This window comes from Tursiops truncatus, chromosome 3 (genome assembly GCF_011762595.2).
Source record: "Tursiops truncatus isolate mTurTru1 chromosome 3, mTurTru1.mat.Y, whole genome shotgun sequence".
Classification (NCBI taxonomy): Eukaryota; Metazoa; Chordata; class Mammalia; order Artiodactyla; family Delphinidae; genus Tursiops; species Tursiops truncatus.
The window spans coordinates 125,756,546-125,777,223 of record NC_047036.1 but is presented as its reverse complement, the minus strand read 5'-3'; the positions used below and the strand labels follow the sequence as shown (position 1 = coordinate 125,777,223).

The 20,678-nt window shown below is 42.5% G+C and overlaps 1 protein-coding gene across 13 annotated transcripts in view; it reads right to left on the bottom strand.

The window, feature by feature from the left end:
• Window positions 1–20,678, bottom strand: part of HMGXB3 (HMG-box containing 3) — a 145,921-nt gene that overhangs the window by 89,495 nt on the left and 35,748 nt on the right. For all 13 annotated transcript variants that reach the window (XR_012330906.1, XM_073802678.1, XM_033853413.2 and 10 more), the window contains 6 exons: window positions 9,014–9,145; window positions 7,875–8,059; window positions 4,077–4,296; window positions 2,699–2,832; window positions 1,812–1,928; window positions 111–320 (listed from right to left, as the gene is read on the bottom strand). Coding sequence is in view for 12 of the 13 variants with exons in the window: in XM_073802678.1 (XP_073658779.1) it covers window positions 111–320; window positions 1,812–1,928; window positions 2,699–2,832; window positions 4,077–4,296; window positions 7,875–8,059; window positions 9,014–9,145 (998 nt within the window). In the remaining variant the exon portion in view is untranslated. The remainder of the gene's footprint in view (window positions 1–110; window positions 321–1,811; window positions 1,929–2,698; window positions 2,833–4,076; window positions 4,297–7,874; window positions 8,060–9,013; window positions 9,146–20,678) is intronic.

The window sequence follows — 20,678 nt, the reverse complement described above, 5'->3', positions numbered from 1 at the left end:
GAGCACTGAGACAAAACACACTGGTGGAGAAAAAAGGTGGTGGATGGTTCGCAGAAGGTCTTCCCAACGAACCAGGGGGATGCGTCCCAGTTCCTCAGAAGGGAACTCACCACAGGCGGCTCCGTGGGGCTGGAGAAACAGCCCTGATTCCTCCCCCACATCTGGTTGGTCAGCTCTGGGTAGCAGAGGTCAGCACACAGGGCCACTGGTGTGGCCATGTCGACCACATACACAGGAGGCCAGTGGCGGGAGGAGACGAGCAGATCCACATGGTCGAGGGCACTCTCGCCCCGCACGAGATACTTGGAGCCACACACCACCTGGTGGGGAGATGGAGAACAGCAAAGGGTGAAGCAGCCAAGCTGCTGACAGACCGAGTCAGGTCCACCCGCTTCCTCCCAGGAAGATGGACAATCAGGTTTTATGACTGAGGCCACGCCATCCTGCCAGAGCCCGTGACATTCTGCTTCCCTCCTACTTCTGGCCCTAAATGAAGTCGCCAGCTCACTGCAGCCTGGGAGAAGAGCTGGGAGCATCCGAGCCTCCAATGAGGCTGAGAGATCCCCCCCCATCCCCACCACCAAGGCATCACCTCCAAACCCCACCCTCCCCATCACCCCACCAAACACCAGCTAGTCCAGTGGTTCCCAAGCTGCATGGCACCAGCAGCTAGGAGGAAGTTCCTGGGTCCCACTCCAAATCTACACAATTAGCCACTGAAGGTGGAGTCTAAGCATCTGTATTTTGAGCAGACCCTGATGGTGCTGTCCAGATGAGAACCCCTGATGAAGGTACAGCCTTCCTCAAATCCCCCAAATACCACTCCACTGCTGGGCAGCTGTGTGTCCACTGGAGAATTCTGCCTCTACCTCCCTACCTTCACACCTACCAGTCCTGGCTATCGCCTCCAAGTAATACCACTGGCCCACCACAGCCCCGAGACCTATAGCTCTCACATCCCTGTGTTGTCAAGGGCTTCTCCTGAGATGAACCCCAGTCACATGAACACAAGGCTCTGAGCAGCCTCTGACCTGCCAGGGGTTGTTGAAGGAGTTGACGACCTGACTGTCTTTCGACAGCTAGTCGCCCTGCCCCACTCAGTGAAGTGGAGGCTCTGCGAAGCCGTCTTCCCCATTTAGCACTGTTCAGGGGTTTTTCTACCCTGGCATCTTCTTGGATTGGGACGACTGTGTCACACAGGGCACAACCTTCCCAGTGCTATCCTGGTGCCTACCCTGTGCATGCTCTCTAAGGGCCTAAGGAGTGATCTTCTTAGAACCCAGATCAGACCATTTCCCATTCAAACCATCCAATGGGCCCCTCTCATCACTCTCAGAAGAAAACCCAAACTGTTACTCTTGCCTCCAAAGCTCTACATGAACTGGCCTCTGGGGACCCCTCCCCGCTCAGGACATAGTGGTCACATCCCTTCCTAAGCTTTACATAGGGCTCTCAGCCTCCTCTGGCTGCCCTACAGACAGCAGGTCCCTCTCCGCTACTTTCTATCTCTGGTCCTTGTCTAGTTCCTACGGAGCTGGTGCCACAAGCCATGGTGACTTTGTCTCTCAATATGAGGTCACCCAGGGAGGAATGACATCTTCGCTGCTCACCTTTGTACCCTCAACAGCTGAGGCAGGGGCCAGCGTACGGTAGGGTGCCTAACACTCACTGGTGGTGACCCACAGGAGCTATTCCACAGCTGCCCAGTGACCTAAGTGCCAGCTCCAGGATGAGCTGGATCAAGCAGATCCTCTGTGTGGGCAGCTGACATGGACAATTGCGTCCTGAGTTCTTCCTCCTTATCCTCCTACCTGATGGGGGCACATCTTGTAGATTTTACCCCCTGTGAGATGAGGTGGGGGCTGTCGAGCTCTGGCTCCATTCTGAACAGATTCGTAGAGGGCCAACAAGGAGAAGCAGAGCTGGTCCTAGAGCACAAGGACAAGATTAAACACAGCAGTGAATGCTAAGCGACCAGGCTTGGTACACAGCACCAAATGCTCACTCAAAGCAAATGGATAAACTGTTAAGGCCAGATTGGGCCTTGGAGCCTCACCAGCCCAATGTCCTTTAGGTACATATGGGGACGCTGAGGCCCTGTAAGCCAGCCAGACTGATCAAGCTGCCAGACTCTGAGGCCTGGGTTCTCTCTATTTTTTTACAGGGCAGGGAAAGTGTCAAGGAGGAGCCAACATTTGAGTCTGAACTTGAAGCATAAGATTTTCAAGAGCACATTAGTATGAAGGGAAGTACATAATGTATGGATAAAATACACACACCCCTCCACGTCCTTCTCTATGGACGCCATGGCGCTTGTTTTCTAAGAGCCTGGATAGGTGATAACTAGACACTGCAAACTTCATGAGGTTGGTATTTTGGTTATTTCCACTTTGCAAATAAGGAAAATGAGGCTCAGATGTGTAAGGCAGCTTATCCGAGGCCACACACAGTTAGCAGGAGAGCCTAGATTCCTGAACCTGAGTCTGGACCCACTGCCTCAACAGAGGAACTGCCTGGATGGGAAGGCCTTGAGTGCATGTCACAATCTGGCTGCTGGCTATCTCCCAGGCCTCCCTGCCCACCAAAACTCTGTGTCCAACACAAGTGCCCAGTCGCGGGTATTCATATCCCTGCCCAGAAAAATGGCCCAGCAGTCTGCTCCCAAAGTCCCTACCCGCAGCGCTGCCCTGAGACTCACCCTGGAGTCTTCTGCCCCGAAGGGGATGCCACACTGCCTCAGGAGGCAGTGCAGCTCCTCCTCACTGTAGGAGCCGATCTCCTCAAGCTTGCAGGTGCCCTCCTGGAGCAGCCGTACCAAGGCACCGCCATTGCCTGCAAGAGACGTTGTGCTAATGGGAGGGCGCTACTGCCAGCCACCTGAGGTCCTGCGAAGTCCCTCATGCACGAGGATGGGAACAAGGGGGCCTGGTCCACAGTCGAGCAGGCTTTGCCCTGAGCACTGCCCTGGGGGCTGGGAGAGGGGGACTCAAGGCAGGTCTTAAGCTTCTACAGATACCCGAAGTCTCTGAGAGCCAGCTTTCTGCCTTTGAACATCTAGGGGAGATACCCTGCAGAGCACCCATGCAAAGAACCCTGAAATGGGTCAGCTTTTAACCTTTTAAGTTTTTCCAGAACCATGATCTCAGATTCTTAACACAACTGCAGCAACGTGAGGAACAGTAATAGCTCTCATTTTAAAAATGCTCTTTATACACTATGTTCCTGAACCTGATCAACAGAACTATGCAGGGGCCTTACTTATAAAATCAATTTAGCAGATCATATCCAGGATTTTAAAAATGAAATAGAATAGAAAATCAAGCATGTTGCATTTGGTAAGGGAAAGTACTGCTTTATGAAAGTTGTTTTAGTTACAGATATACACAGACGTGTTACTTATATGACCATCACGCTGAGTCATGATGTAGAACCTATTGCTTACTCTGAGTTGCAGTTAAAAAAAAAAGTAGGCCATCACTCTAACTGTATTAGTTCACTTAATCTTCACAACAACCTAGGTGGTGGGTAGCAATGTCATGCCCTCTTTGTAAATGAAGCAACAGAGGCTCGGGGCAATGAAGGGATTTGGTGGAGGTCACATGGTCACTGAGGAGCATAGCTGGGAATCAAACCCAAGTTGTCAGAAACTGACGCCCTCAAAAGAGCTAGCCCAGGGCTTCTCAACGTATAAGCACAGAGCATCTAAAAAACCATGTGAAAGAGCTGTTTAGAAGGCAGACTCCCTGCCTCCCCCTACATCTCTCAGTGAGAATCTTTGGGGCTGGAGCCCTACCATCAGCATTTTTCAGAGGGTTCCCACTGCTCGGTGTAGGGCATCCCAGAAGGCTGACAGTGGGCTATGTGGGTCAGTCCTATACAATGTGGCTGGCAGCTCTTCAACACTCTGCATATGACTTTCATCTCCAGGGGATTTTGTCACAGGTTGTCATTATCTTTCCAGAAAGAGCCCTCCAGGTGGGCCTGGCCCCCTCTCAACCATACATGCTGTCTTGCCATGGACAATGTTCCATACGCGATGGGACCCTTCCCTGACCCCAGCTACCAGGTGGCCTTACCAGGTACTGGCTGCACATCCAGGTTTTTGTCTTTCTCAGTGTTGACGACCACAGCTCCTCTCATGAGTGGTGGGAAGAAGGGGGCAATAACAGAGGCATCAAACTTGGTGATAGGGATGCTGGCGGGGAAGGCCACCTGCTCAATCACTTCTGTCTCCATCGTGGCCCAAAAGTCCTCCACATTTACCTCACTAGAGGCCAAGAAGTCAGGCCAGGTGAACTAAAAGGTCAGGACAAAAAGGTCAAACTGTAGGAGCCACAGAACGTCAGCAACACAACAGCCTACCTTCTCCATACAGGCTGAGCAGGGGGAAGGAGTCAGACAGCCACACACTGCCGGGATACCCCCGAATCTAACATCTTAGTGCCAAACTGCTCCTTGGCCTCATTCCTTTCTCCCACACCACAGCACTCCCCAAGACCTAAGTCTCTTCTGCGTCTATGCCTTTATTCATGTCCTCTTCCCTGCCTCGCCAGGAGAGGGCAGCTACCACTGCCTGTCCTGTGCCAGACACCGACTAACTAACTACTACTATACAAGCCTGAGGGTGCCTGAGGTGAGAGCACTGGAGCGAGGGGCGGTCTGAACGAGAACGGGAACAAAGATCTAGTTCCAAAGCCCAAGCCCTTAATCCTTATGCCTGGCTGGCAGGAATCATCAGAATAAAACTTAGTGGCACTCCACCCACTTGCAAGGCCCTGTTGATCCCTCACCTCCTCCCGAAGGTCCTCCCAGACCATGCCAGCACATGGCTATCTCCTCTACGTGCAGCATGTACTTACCTACTGTAGACATTTAGCACTGCGCTACTCAATTTTTCTTCTTGTAAGCACTCTTATGCAGCCCTCAGAGTGAGACCCTGATCCTATTACCTCATCAGAATCATTTGCGATACTCAGCAATGCTGATATCCGGGCTGCTCCTCCATCTGTATGAACTAAATCCCTAAGGCTGCATTTTTAAAAGATTCCCTAGGTGAGTGGTTCTCAAAGCGTGGACCCGTGGCATGAGCAGCACCTGGGAACTTGTTAGACATGCAAATGCTCAGCCCACTCCAGACCCACTGAATCAGAAACCCTGGGGGTGGACCCCAGCAAGCCTCTCACACTAAAGTTTGCAAATCATTGCCCAATGTAATTCTTATGCCCACAAAGTCTGAGAACCATTGCTCCACATAGAGACGTCTCTTATCAGTCCAGAGGGTCCTCCTCTACCAGTCCCCAAGAGGCGTGCCCAACCCTACAATCTCCTCGTGGACGTTTGTTTTGTTCAATACCTTTCTGTTTTATTTCACTGACTTTAGAACACCCCCAGCCTGCTCTCCTCGTACGCACTACCCAACTCTGCACTCCACACACAAAAAGGAGAAAAAGTCCTGGTCTCTAGAAAGAAACACCCAGAAACAAAGAAGAGAAGAGACACGCATACGTAAAGTGAAGGGAATGCTACTCCATTCTGTGAGTGAGCCTTGATCGGAACAAGGCGGGTACCAGGCAGTACTAGGATATGTGAGTTTTTGCAGGGAGGCGGGCTTCTGTCTATTCTAGAGAGCAAAGAGTCAAAAGCCTGTGACCAGATGTGTTTAAAAAAACAGAGCTCTGGGGCTTCCCTGGTGGCACAGTGGTTGAGAGTCCACCTGCCAATGCAGGGGACACAGGTTCGTGACCCTGTCTGGGAGGATCCCACATGCCACGGAGCGGCTGGGCCCGTGAGCCATGGCCGCTGAGCCTACGCGTCCGGAGCCTGTGCTCCGAAACGGGAGAGGCCACAACAGTGAGAGGGCCGTGTACCGCAAAAAAAAAAAAAAAAAAAAAACCCAGAGCTCAGGGTCCCAGGAGGTACTGGTGAGCATGGTGGTGCTTATGAGCTCAGATTCTGGAGTGAGGGAGCCAGACCAAGGTCAAATCCCAGCTCCACCCCTTCCTGACTGGATGAGCTTGGGCAAGCCCCCTTCATCTACAAAAATATCACAGGGTTGAGAAGTCAGCCAGAAAGTAATGCACTGAGTACAGAGTAAGAACTTGGTATATGTAATAAAATGCTCAATAAGTCATAGCTGCACTATTAATATTTCCATTAGACAAGCAGATTTGAATGAGTCTAGAAACAGCCTCTTTGTGAGATAACACACAAAAGCAAATTTTTTTTACAGTTCATTTTACCTACAGGGAACACTTCGAAGGCTCCAGTAGCATTATGCTTGTTTTCATATATCTCATTATACACCACCACCCTCAAAACAGAACTATTTGATCACCGTATGTACTAATTTTTTTAATTGGGAAGAGAAAGAGGAATATGCATTAAATCCCTCATATGCTCAGCTGGCCGTGTCAAAATACACCAGAGCTTTTCTCCAGAGGTCCTGTACCACTCCCGGGGGCAAACAAGTGAGCTGCAGGTCCAGTGCTTAAAGAGTCCCTGTGGTAGAGTTCAGACATGGAAAACTACTACTAGCATGCTCACGGGGCACTCCACACCTACGCAGGCAGACCAGACCTCTCAGCATGAAGATGGGAAAGAGTTCACCTATGGGATTTTTGAAAAATTCCCTGTACCAGGTTAAATAATTTTCCCTATTAGTCTTAGTTTGTGAAGAGTTTTATCATAATGGGCGCTGAATAAAAAAGGAAGCCTTTTTTAGACATCCACTGAAATAATCATATGGGTTTTCTCCTTTAAACTGCTAAGTACTGAATTACATTAGTATATTTTCTAATGTTGAAACAATCTTGCCTTCCTGGGATAAGCTTAGTCATGATTTTATTTTACTCACTGTTAGATTTGTTCTGCAATTATCTTATTCAGAACTCTGACATCTATATTCATGAGTACTATCAGCCCAAATTTTCAGCTTATATTAAATGTATGGTTTTGTTTTCAGTTATATGGTCTTACACAACGACTTATATCCACTTTTGCTATTCTTCTACGACTGGAATCTTATTTCTTGGATAGTTGTTAGAATTAATGTATAAAGCCATCTGAGTTTGGTGTTACCTTTGTGTGAACATTTTTTAGTTAAGAACCTAAGTCAGATCAGTCCACTCTTCCTCAAAACCCTTCACGGGCTCTCCATCTCACTCAGTGGAAGTCCTTACAATGGCCCAGGCCACCCATAGCCTCTTGAACCTCACATATCCAACCACTCTACACCCTGCTCACAGAGCCAGCCACATCGGCCACCTTTCTGTTCCTCAACCACGCCCAGCAAACCCTCTTCAGATCCCATTCTTGCTGCTCCCTCTGCCTGGAATATTCCTCCCACTGAAAACTACACGGGCTTCAGAAGGCTCTACTCAAATGCCCTTGTGTCAGACAGGACTTCCCCGACTACCCTCTATAAAGCAGGAGCCCCTTCTTCCCACAATACTGCTCTCTTCCTTACCCTGCCTTACTGTTATTGTTACTTTAAATTAATGTATTACATATAATATATATTAATAGTATTTTAATATAATATACACTATTATTAATGTTTGTGTCCTGTCTCCCCAAATCAGAAAGTGAGCTCCATGAGCTCAAAAACTCCGTGGGTTTAACTGCCATTTCCCAAATGCCTAAAAAGTGCACCTAGAGTTCATGTTTAATAAATCTGTTGTTGAATAAGTAACAGGTGCCTCCATTTCCGCCTGGCCTGCCTTACATGAAAGCCTGGGAACTGGCAAGAAAAAGCTACTCACCTCACCCAGGAAAGAACTAGAGCCATCTGCTCCTGGAAACACCATGTAGGAAGGTGGCTGCCAAAGTGTGCAGACATTTCTAAAGGTCACCTGTGGTGACCAAGAGGCACTTACCTCCACACTCTTTAGTGCCAGCACGTTTTCTTCACTCCTCTGGGCAACTTCCACTTTGGGGGCCACACCACAGATGCCACAGATCATGTCATTGTAGTCTCGGACAGTGAGGCACTCAAAAGCCCAATAGCCATTGCACAGCAGCTCCTGCAGCTGGCTCAGCTCCTCTGAGGTAAGAGTCTTCTCTAGAAGGAGAGCAAGAGCTCTGAGAAGTTCACAGAAGAAGACCTGGAGGCCACAGGGGATGAGCAATGGCCAGCAAGAATAGCAATTCTGCAAGACTGCTTCTCTCCTAAGAACACCCAAGAGTACTAACCACCAAAGGGTCAGGCACCCTAGCCATTAGGTGTTCGGGTAGCAACTCAAAGGGCAATTCCAATGAGAGTTATAGCTGCCCTGTACTCAGCACCCACTAGGACCTAGATGCTATGCTGAGAGCTTTGAATACATTCTCTCATTTAACTCTCACATCTTTATGAGCCAAGAGTATTATTATCCTCACTGAATAACTGGAAAAACTGAGGCACAGAGAATAACTTACTCAAAACCACACTGCCACTAAGTGGTATAGTGCAGACTCAAACACAAACCTGTCTGACCCTAGAACCTTTCCTCTACTCCATCTGACCTCATAGCAGGGAAGGGGCAGGGGGCCTGGATTCTGTAGGAAGGGATGGAAAAAGCATAAACAGAAAGAAATGAGGAAAGCAAAGGGAAAAATAATTTCTAATAATAAGGAGGGTGGTGCCCACCTTCATGTCTCAGCATGAGCCTAGGAAATGGGAGCAGACCTCCAGAGGCTGTGTATTCAGAATGAGTCTGCTTAGCATGTAGTAACGCCAAGTCTACCTATGACCAAAGGATGAGCTTCTATGAAGTCTGTTTAATCTTGTGCTGAAGGTCTCTGAAGTCTATTTAATCTTGTGCTGAAGGTCTCTGGATACACGGAAAGACTCATGCTTTCCAAAGTTTGGCATTCGTAAAATTCAAGAGGAGGAGTGTGTTAGGAAGTCAAGAATGTCTTCTTTTCAAAGTATCAGACTCTCCTCCAAGGTAGTTATGTTAACGAAAGCCCATCACTGAAAATTCCCAGGGAGCTTAGAACTAACCTTGGGGAAACGGAGGAAGCCAACCTTTACCTGTCTGATCCTGCACTGACTTCAGAAGAGTGCTGATGGATACTCTGGGGTCCTCTCCCAGCTTGATCTGGTTTCGGATTGCAAAAAGCAAGTCCAGGCTCACTAGCAGCTTGTTTCCCACATTAAAGAGACCTGCAGGTTAAAAAATGGCAACAGAGACATTCACTGTTAACAACATCCACAACTGCAAAAAACAGGAGACTAACTAAATGCCCACCGATGGGGGAACATTAAAAAATAAATTGTGGTACATTCATAAAATACAAAACTAGAGGTCACCTGCTAGTTGGTAACCTACAAGCAGCTGTGAAGGAAACTGTTTAATTGGATCCCACTGTACCCAGAGCACAGAGCAGCCTTTTCAGCATGCAGGGGCTGCTCAGAAACCTTGCCTAGAAGATGGCAGAAGAGAAGAACATGAGCTCATCTCTTCTTACGAAAACACCAAAATCACAACTAACTGCTGGAACAACCATCAACAAAAAAACCCACTGGAACCTACCCAAAAAAGCTATCCTACATCCAAAGAAAGTGTAGAACCCACAACAAGATGGTAGGAGGGGAGCAATCACAATAAGATCAAATCCCACACTGCCAAATGGGCGACCCACAAATTGGAAAATAATTATATCGTAGAGGTTCTCCCACAGGAGTGAAAGTTCTGAGCCTCACGTTAGGCTCCCCAGCCTGGGGGTCTGGGAATGAGAGGACGAGCTCCCAGAGCATCTGGCTTTGAAGGCCAGAGGCGACTGACTGCAGGAATTCAGCAGAACAGAGGGAAACAAACTCTAATCTCAGAGGGTGCACACAAGGTCTTGTGCACACCAGGACCCAGGAGAAAAAGCGGTGACCTCCTAAGACCCTGAGCCAGACCTACCTGCTGGTATTAGAGGGTCTCCTGTGGAGGCAAGGTCGGCTGTGGCTCACTGCAGGGACAGACACTGGTGGCAGTAATTCTGGGGAGTACTAATTGGCATGAACCCTCCTGGAGGCTGCCATTTTCTCACCAAAACCCGGCCCCACCCAACAACCTGCAGGATCCAGTGCTGGGATGCCTCAGGAAAAACCACCAACAGATCAGGAACACAGCCCCACCCATCAGCAGACTGACTGCCTAAAATCTTCCTGAGCACACAGCTGCCTGCTAAACACACCCCTTGACACAGCCCTGCCCACCAGAGGGACAAGACCCAGCTAGACCAACCAATGTGCAGCGACCAGTCCCTCCCACCAGGAAGCCTGCACAAGCCTTGCAAACTGGCCTCATCCACCAGGAGGCAACAGCAAAAGCAAGAAGAACTACAACCCTGCAGCCTGTGGAATGGAAACCACACTCACAGAAAGTTAGACAAAAACGAGACAGCAGAGGAATATGTCCCAGACGAAGGAACAAGATATAACCCCAGAACAACTAAATGAAGTGGAGATAGGAAATCTACCCAAAAAAGAATTCAGAGTAATGATAGTAAAAAGAATTCAGAGTAATGATCCAAGATCTCGGAAAAAGAATGGAGGCACAGGTGAAGATAAAAGAAATGTTTAACAAAGACCTAGAAGAACTAAAGAACAAACAGAGATGAACAATATAATAATTGAAATAAAAAATACACTAGAAGGAATCTATAGGAGAATAAGCGAGGCAGAAGAATGGATAAGTGAGCTGGAAGACAGAATGGTGGAAATCACTGCTGCAGAACAGAATAAAGAATAAAAAGAAATGAGGACAGTCTAAGAAACCTCTGGGACAACATTAAATGCACCAACATTTGCATTATAGTGGTCCCAGAAGGAGAAGAGAGAGAGAGAGAACCTGAGAAAATATCTGAAGAGATATAGCTGAAAATTTCCCTAACATGAGAAAGGAAACAGTCACCCAAGTCCAGGAAGCGGAGAGTCCATACAGGATAAACCCAAGGAGGAACATGCCGAGACACATAGTAACCAAACTGACAAAAATTAAAGGCAAAGAGAAAATATTTAAAGCAACAAATAATATACAAGGGAATTTTCGTAAGATTATTACCTGATTTTTCAGCAGAAACTCTGCAGGCCATGAGGGAATGGCACGATATATTTAAAGCGATGGAAGAGAAGAAACTACAACCAAGAATACTCTACCCAGCAAGGCTCTCATTCAGATTTGACGGAGAAATCAAAAGCTTTACAGACAAGCAAAAGCTAAGAAAATTCAGTACTAACAGACCAGCTTTGCAACAAATGTTAAAGTACCTTCTCTAGGTGGAAAAGAAAAGACCAAAACTAGAAACAAGAAAATTACAAATGGGAAAGCTCACTGGTAAGGGTAAACATACAGTAAGGGTGGGAAATAATCCACACACAAATATGATATCAAAACCAGCAATCATGAGGAGTGTACAAATGCAGGATATTGGAAATGCACTTGAAATTAAAAGACCAGGAAGTTACAACAATCTTGTTTATATATAGACTGCTATATCAAAACCACATGGTAACAGCAAACCAAAAGTATACAGCAGATACACACACAAAAAAGAATCCAAACACAACACTAAAGTTAGTCATCAAATCACAAGAAGAGAACAAAAGAGGAAGGGAAGAAAAAAGACCTACAAAAACAAATCCAAGACAATTAACAACATGGCAATAAGAACACAGATATTGACAATTACCTTAAAAGTAAATGGATTAAATGTTCCAACCAAAAGACATAGACTGGCTGAATGGATACAAAAACAAGACCCATATATATGCTGTCTACAATAGACACACTTCAGTTCTAGGGACACATAACAGACTGAAAGTGAGGGGATGGAAAAAGGTATTCAATGCAAATGGAAATCAAAAGAAAGCTGGAGTACCAATACTCATATCAGACAAAATAGACTTTAAAATAAAGACTATTACAAGAGACAAAGATGATCAAGGGATCAATCCAAAAAGAAGATATAAGAATTGTAAATATATATGCACCCAACATAGAAGCACCTCAATATATAAGGCGAATGCTAACAACCGTAAAAGGAGAAATCAATGTAACACAATTTAATAGTGGGGACTTTAACACCCCACTTACATCAATGGACAGATCATCCAGATGGAAAATCAATAAGGAAACACAGGCCTTAAATGACACATTAGACCAGATGGACTTAATTGATATTCAGAGAGCATTCCGTCCAAAAGTAGCAAAATACACATTCTTTTCAAGTACACATGGAACATTCTCCAGGATTCATCACATGTTGGGTGACAAAGCAAGCCTCAGTAGATTTAAGAAAACTGAAATCATATCAAGCATCTTTTCCAACCACAATGCTATGAGATTAGAAATCGATCGCAAGAAAAAAAACTAAAAAAACACAAACATATGGAGGCTAAACAATATGCTACTAAACAACCAATGGATCACTGAAGTAATCAAAGAGGAAATCAAAAAATACCTAGAAACAAACGCAAATGAACGCACGATGATCCAAAACCTATGGGACGCAGAAAAAACAGTTCTATTCGGGAAGTTTATAGCAATACAATCTTACCTCAGGAAACAAGAAAAATCTCAAATAAACAAGCTAACCTTACATACCTAAAGCAACTACAGAAAGAATAACAATCAAAACCCAAAGTTAGTAGAAGGAAGGAAATCATAAAGATTAGAGCAGAAATGAATGAAATAGAGACAAAGAAAACAATAGAAAAGAACAATGAAACTAAAAGCTTGTTCTTTGAGAAGGTAAACAAAACTGATAAACCTTTAGCCAGATGCATCAAGAAAAAAAACGGAGAGGGCTCAAGACAATAAAATTAGAAATGAAAAAGGAGAAGTTACAACTCACACCAGAGAAACACAAAGGATCATAAGAGACTACTACAAGCAATTATATGCCAATAAAATGGACAACTTAGAAGAAACGGACAAATACTTAGAAAGGTACAATCTCCCAGGACTGAAGCAGGAAGAAATAGAAAATATGAACAGACCACTCACAAATACTGACATTGAAACTATGATTTAAAAACTCCCAACAAACAAAAGTCCAGGACCAAATGGCTTCACAGGCAAATTCTATCAAACATTTAGAGACGAGTTAACACCTATCCTTCTGAAACTATTCCAAAACATTGCAGAGGAAGGAACACTCCCAAACTCATTCTGAGGTCACCATCACCCTGATACCAAAACCAAAGATACCACAAAACAAAACAAAAAGCAAACAAAAAAAACCACAGGCCGATATCACTGATGAAGATGCAAAAATCCTCAACAAAATACTGGGTTGGCCTAGAAGTTCCTTCAGCTTTTAAGAAAAAAATTAAAGACGCATTTTTCATTTTCACCAAGAACTTCCTTGAACAATATATTCAGCCTTTCGTTCCACTACCTTCTGCCATTTTTCAGGCAACTTCATAATTCCATCTTTCCAAAACTTTTTACCTTTTTGAGCAAAGAACTGTTCCAGGTACTTTTTACAGTCTTCCAGGAAACTGAAATTTTTTTCCATTAAGAGAATTTTGTAAAGACATAAACCAATGGAAATCCGAAGGTGCAATGTCTGGTGAATATAGTGGATGAATGAGAACTTCCCAGCCAAGCTGTAACATTTTTTGCCTGGTCATCAAACATGTGGTCTTGCATTATCCTGATGGAAGATAATGCGTTTTCTGTTGACTAATTCCGGACGCTTTCTGTCGATGCTGCTTTCAGTTGGTCTAACTGGAGCAGTACTTGTTTGAATTAATCGTTTGGTTTTCAGGAAGGAGCTAATAATAGAGGACCCCCTTTCAATCCCACCCATACACATGTCACCTTCTTTACATGAAGACCGGCTTTTGGTGGTGGTTGCCCCATGATCTCTTCCGTTCCACATTATCGTACAGTATCCACTTTTCGTTGCCCGTCACAATTTGTTTTAAAAACGGCAACATTTTTACTGTTTAAATAGAGAACTGCATGTGGAAGGTTTTTTGTGCTTGGCTTATGTGGAACCCGAACATCAAAGTGATTAACATAACCAAGCTGATACAAATGATTTTCAGTGCTTGATTTGGATATTTTGAGTATGTCGGCTATCTCCTGCATGGTATAACGTTGACTGTTCGCAATTAATGTCTCGATTTGATCTCTATCAACTTCAACTGGTCTACCCAACCATGGAGCATCGTCCAGCGAGAAATCTCTAGCACAAAACTTTGCAAACCACTTCTGACACATTCGATCAGTCACAGCACCTTCTTCATACACTGCACAAATATTTTGCGTTTCAGTTGCGTTTTTACCTTTCTTGAAATAATAAAGCATAACACGCCAAAAATGTTGCTTTTTTCTTCCATCTTCAATATTAAAATGGCTATGCAAAAATTCAACAATCCTGATAAGTTTTTGTTTAAATGAACGCTGATATGACAGCTGTCATGATACAATCTAACGGAATTGTTTTGAATGAAGTTAAAGACAACTAAGGGCTACTAGAGCCATCTTACGGAAAAACACAAACGAGCATTTTGGCCAACCCAATACTAGCAAACTGACTTCAACAATACATTAAAAGGATCATACGCCATGATCAAGGGGGATTTATTTATCCCTGGGATGCAAGGATTTTTCAATATCTGCAAATCAATCAGTGTGATACACAACATTAACAAACTGCAGAATAAATACCATATGATCATCTCAATAGATGCAAAAAAAATTTTTTTGACAAAAATTCAACATCTATTTATGATAAAAACTCTCTAGAAAGTGGGCCTAGAGGGAACATAGCTCAACATAATGAAGGCCATATATGACAAACCTACAGATAACATACTCAGCAGTGAAAAACTGAAAACATTTCCTCTAAGATCAGGAACAAAACAAGGAGGCCCACTCTCGTCACTTTTAGTCAACAATGTTTCGGAAGTTCTAGCCATGGCAATCAGAGAAGAGAAAGAAATAAAAGCAATCCAAATTGGAAATGAAGTAAAACTGTCACCATTTGGAGATGACATGATATTATATATAGAAAATCCTAAAGATGCTACCTGGAAACTACTAGAGCTCATTGATGAATTCAGTCAAGTTTCAGGATACAAAATTAATACACAGAAATCTCTTGCATTCCTATACACTAACAACAAAAGATCAGAAAGAGAAATTAAAGAAACAATCCCATTTACCATCACATCAAAAAGAACAAAATATCTAGGAATAAACCTACTTAAGCAGGCAAAGGAGCTTTACTCTGAAAACTATAAGACACTGTCAAAAGAAATTGAAGGTGACACAAAAGATAGAAAGATATACCATGTTCTTGGATGGAAGAATCAATATTGTCAAAATAACTATATTACCCAAGGCAATCTACAGATTCAATATGCAATCCCTATCAAATTACCAGCAGCATTTTTTTACAGAACCAGAACAAAGATTTTTAAATTTGTATGGAGACACAAAATACTCCGAACAGAGAGTTAATCACAAGGGAACCCCCATAAGGCTTTCAGCTGATTTCTCTACAGAAACACTGCAGGCCAGAAGGGAGTGGCAAAATATATTCAGTCTTGAAAGGGAAAAATTTGCAATCTAGAATACTCTACCCAGCAAGATTATCATATTTAGAATAGGAGGAGAAATAAAGAATTTCTCAGACAAGCGAAAACTAAAAGAATACAGAGATACTAAATCTACCCTGAAAGAAATATTGTAAGGTCTTCTCTAAATAAAAAAGCAAGAAGATATAGGAAAAAGGAAATCACAGTTGGAAAGTAAATCACTTAAATAAGCCAGTATACAGATCAAAAATAATATCTATTTGTGAAAGTGACGATAAACACAAGGAACAGCAAGAGGATAGGCATGAAGATGTAAAAGGGACATCAGAATCATAAAATCTGGGGGACAAGAGTAAAAAAATTTAGCTTCTTTTTTTTAAGAATGTGTTTGACCCTATATGTCTAAAGCAAGCGGATATAGGAAGGGGTTAATGTACTTGAAAAAGAGGGTAACCACAAATCAAAAACATACAATAGATTCACAAAAAAACAAAAAGAACACAAGCATAAAATAAAAGGAAATCATCAAATGACAAAAAGTAAAACAAAAAGAAAGGAACAAAAAAGAAAAATAGAGCCAGGAGGAAAACAAGGTTTAAAATGGCAATAAATACATATTTATCAATAATTACCTTAAATGTCAATGAATTAACTGTTCCAATCAAAAGACAGAGTGGCAGACTGGACTAAAAAAACAAGAGCCTACAATATGCTGCCTATGAGACCCACTTTAGGGCAAAGGACACACATAGATTGAAAGTGAGGAGATGGAAAAAGATATTTCATGCAAATGGAAATGACAAGAAAGCAGGGGTCGCAATACTCATATCACACAAAACAGACTTTAAAACAAAGGCCATAAAGAAGATAAAGAAGGACATTATATAACGATAAAGGGATCAACACAAGAGGATATTACACTCATTAACATATATGCACCCTATACAGGAGCACCTAAATACACAGAATATTAACAGACATAAAGGGAGAAACTGATAGGACTACGATAATAGTAGGAGACTTTAACACCCCACTCATATTAATGGACAGATCTTCTAGACAGAAAATCAATAAGGCAACAGATTCAAAATGATACAACAGAACAGTTAGACTTGATTATTTCAGGATATTACATCCAAAAAACTCAGAATACACATTCTTTTCGAGGGCACATGGAACATTCTCGAGGATTGACCACATACTAGGGCATAAAACTAACCAACAAATTTAAGAGTATAGAAATTATTGCAAGCATCTTCTCTGACCACAATGGCATGAAAGTAGAAATTAGCCACAGGAAAAGAAATGAGAAAAAAACGATTACATGAAGACTAAACTACGTGTTACTAAAAAACCAATGGGTCAATGAGGAAATCAAAAAGGAAATTTTAAAATGCCTTGAGGCAAATGACAATGAAAACACAACCATACAAAATCTATGGGATGCACCAAAAACAGTTCTTAGAGGGAAGCTCACAGCTATACAAGCCTTCCTCAAAAAACAAGAAAAATCTCAAACAACCTAATCTACCACCTAAAAGACTTAGAAAAATAAGAACAAACAAAACCTAGTCAGCAGAAGGAAGGAAATAATAGAGATGAGAGAAGAAATAAAATAGAGATTTAAAAAAATAGAAAAAATAACGAATAAAACCAAGAGCTGGTTCTTTGAAAGGGTAAACAAAATTGACAAACCTCTGGCCATTCTCACCAAGATGAAAAGAGAACCCAAATAAACAAAATAAGAAACAGAAAAGGAGAAATCTCAACTGATACCACAGAAATACAAAAAACCACAAAAGAATACTATGAACAATCATATGCCAACAAATTCAACAACCAAGAAGAAATGGACAACTTTCTAGAAACATACAGCCCACCAAAACTGAATCAAGAAGAAACAGATACTTTGAACAGATCAATCACTGGAACTGAAATAGAATATGTAATTTAAAAAACTATCTACAAACAAAAGTCCAGGGCCAGATGGCTTCACAGGCAAATTCTACCATACAAAGAGAAACTTTTACTGATCCTTCTCAAACTCTTCCAAAAGACTGAAGAGGAGGGAACACTCCCAAAGATATTCTATGAAGCCACCATCACCCTGATACCAAAACCAGACAAAGATACCACCAAAAAAGAAAACTACAGGCCAATATCTTTGATGAACATAGATGCAAAAATTCTCAACAAAACACTAGCAAACCGAATACAATGCATAAAAAAGATCATACACCACAACCAAGTGGAATTCACCCCAAGTTCACAAGGATGGACCAACATACAAAAAATAAATGTGCTATACCACGTTAACAAAAGAAAAGACAAAAACCACATGATCATCTCAATAGATGCAGAAAAAGCATATGACTAAATTCAACATCCATTCATGATAAAAACTCTTACCAAAATGGGCATAGAGGGAACATATCTCAACATAATAAAAGCTATTTATGACAAGCCTTCCTGCTAAAATCTGGAATAAAACAAGGATGTCCACTCTCACCACTTCTATTCAACATAGTATTGGAAGTCCTAGCTACAGCAATCAGACAAGAAAAAGAAATAAAAGGTAAACAAATTGGAAGGGAAGAGGTAAAACTGTCACTATATGCACATGACATGATGCTATACATAGAAAACGCTGGAGACTCCACACAGAAACTAACAGAACTGATAAATGAATTTAGCAAGGCAGCAGGATACAAGATTAACATACAGAAAGAGATTGCATTTCTTTACAACAACAATGAAATAGCAGAAAGGGAATGTGAAAAAAACAATACCTTTTAAAATCACACCCCCAAAAAACCCAAAATACAAAACTTAGGAATAAACCTGACCAAGGAAGTGAAAGACTTATATGCTGAGAATTAAAAAACATTAATAAAGGAAACTGAAGATGATTCAAAGAAATGGAAAGATATCCCATGCTCTTGAACTGGAAGAATTAATATTGTTAAAATGGCAACTACCCAAAGCAATCTACAGATTTAATGGGATCCCTATCAAATTACCCAGGACATTTTTCACAGAACGATAACAAATAATCCTAAAATTTATATGGAATCACAAAAGACCCAGAATTGCTAAAGCAATCCTGAGGAAAAGGAACAAATCAGGAGGCATAACCCTTCCAGACTTCAGACAATACTTCAAAGCTACAGTAATCAAAACAGTGTGGTACTGGCACAAAAACAAACAGATCAACAGAACAGAACAGAGAGCCCAGAAATAAACCCACACCCCCATGGCCAATTAATCTTCAACAAAGGAGGCAAGAATATACAATGGGAAAAAGGAAGTATCTTCATCAAGTGGTGCTGGGTAAGTTGGACAGCTGCCTGTAAATCAATGAAGTTAGAACACACCCTCACACCATGCACAAAAATAAACTCAAAATGGCTTAAAGACTTAAATATAAGACAAGACCCCATAAAATTCCTAGAAGAGACTGTAGGCAAAACATTCTCTGATAGAAACTGTACCACTATTTTCTTAGGTCTCCCAAGGCAACAGAAAATAAACAAAATAAAAACAAAAATAAACAAATGGGAGTCCGCCTGCCGATGCAGGGGACACGGGTTCGTGCCCCGGTCCAGGAGGATCCCACATGCCGTGGAGCAGCTGGGCCCGTGAGCCATGGCCGCTGAGCCTGCGCGTCCGGAGCCTGTGCTCCGCAACGAGAGAGGCCACAACAGTGAGAGGCCCGCGTACCGCAAAAAATAAAAAAATAAACAAATGGGACCTAATCAAATTTACAAGCTTTTGCACAGCAAAGGAAACCATAAACAAAACGAAAAGACAACTTATGGAATGGGAAAAAATATTTGCGAACAATGTGACCAGCAAGGGCTTAACTTCCAAAATATACAAACAGTTCATACAACTCAACAACAACCAAAGAAAAAAACCAAACAGCCAAATCAAAAAATGGCTAGAAGACCTAAATAGACATTTAGCCAAAGAAGACAGATAGATGGTCAATAGGCACATGAAATGATGTTCAACATCACTAATTATTAGAGAAATGCAAATCAAAACTACAGTGAGGTACCACCAACTCACACCAGTCAGAATGGCCATCATTAAAAAGTCTATACACAATAAATGCTGGAGAGGGTGTGGAGAAAAGGGAACCCTCCTACACTGTTGGTGGGAATGCAAGTTAGTGCAGCCACTATGGAAAAGAGTATGGAAAACTAAAAAGATATTACCATATGATCCCACGCCTGGGCATATATCTGGAAAAAGACGTAGTTCAAAAGGATACACGTGGGATTCCCTGGTGGCGCAGTGGTTGAGAGTCCGCCTGCCGATGCAGGGGACACGGGCCCGTGCCCCAGTCTGGGAAGATCCCACATACACAATACACTACTCAGCCATAAAAAAATAATGGCACATGCAGCAACATGAATACAACTAGAGATTACCATACCAAGTGAAGTAAGTCCGAAAGAGAAAGACAAATACCGTACGATATCACTTATATGTGGAATCTAAAATAGGGCACAAATGAACCTATCTATGAAACAGAAACAGACTCGGACACAGAGAACAGATTTGTGGTTGCCAAGGGGGAAGAGAGGTAGGGGAGGGATGGACTGGGAGTTGGGGTTAGTACATATTACATATAGACTGGATAAGCAACAAGGTCCTACTGTATAGCGCAGGGAACTATATTCAATATCCTGGGATAAACCATAATGGAAAAGAATATTTAAAAAGGATGTATATATGTATATAACTGAGTCACTCTGCTGTACAGCAGAAATTAACACAACATTGTACATCAACTATACTTCAATACAAAATAAATTTTAAAAAAATGGTATTTCAGTTTTTACCTATCAAATTGACAAAATGTAAAAAATTATAATACTAATCTACAAAAAGTTCCTAAAGTTAATAAGTGAGTTTTGCAAGGTCACTGAATAAAATCAATAGACAAAACCCAATTGTATTTCTATACTAGCACTGAACAGTTAGAAATTGAACCATGTCATTTAGTATAAGCTAACAAAATATGTACCGGAACTATATGCTGGAAACAACAAAACACTGATGAGAAAAACAAAAGAAAATGTAATAAAATGGAGAGATAGACCATGTTCACGGATTGGAAGACTCAGTATCTTTAAGCATGTCA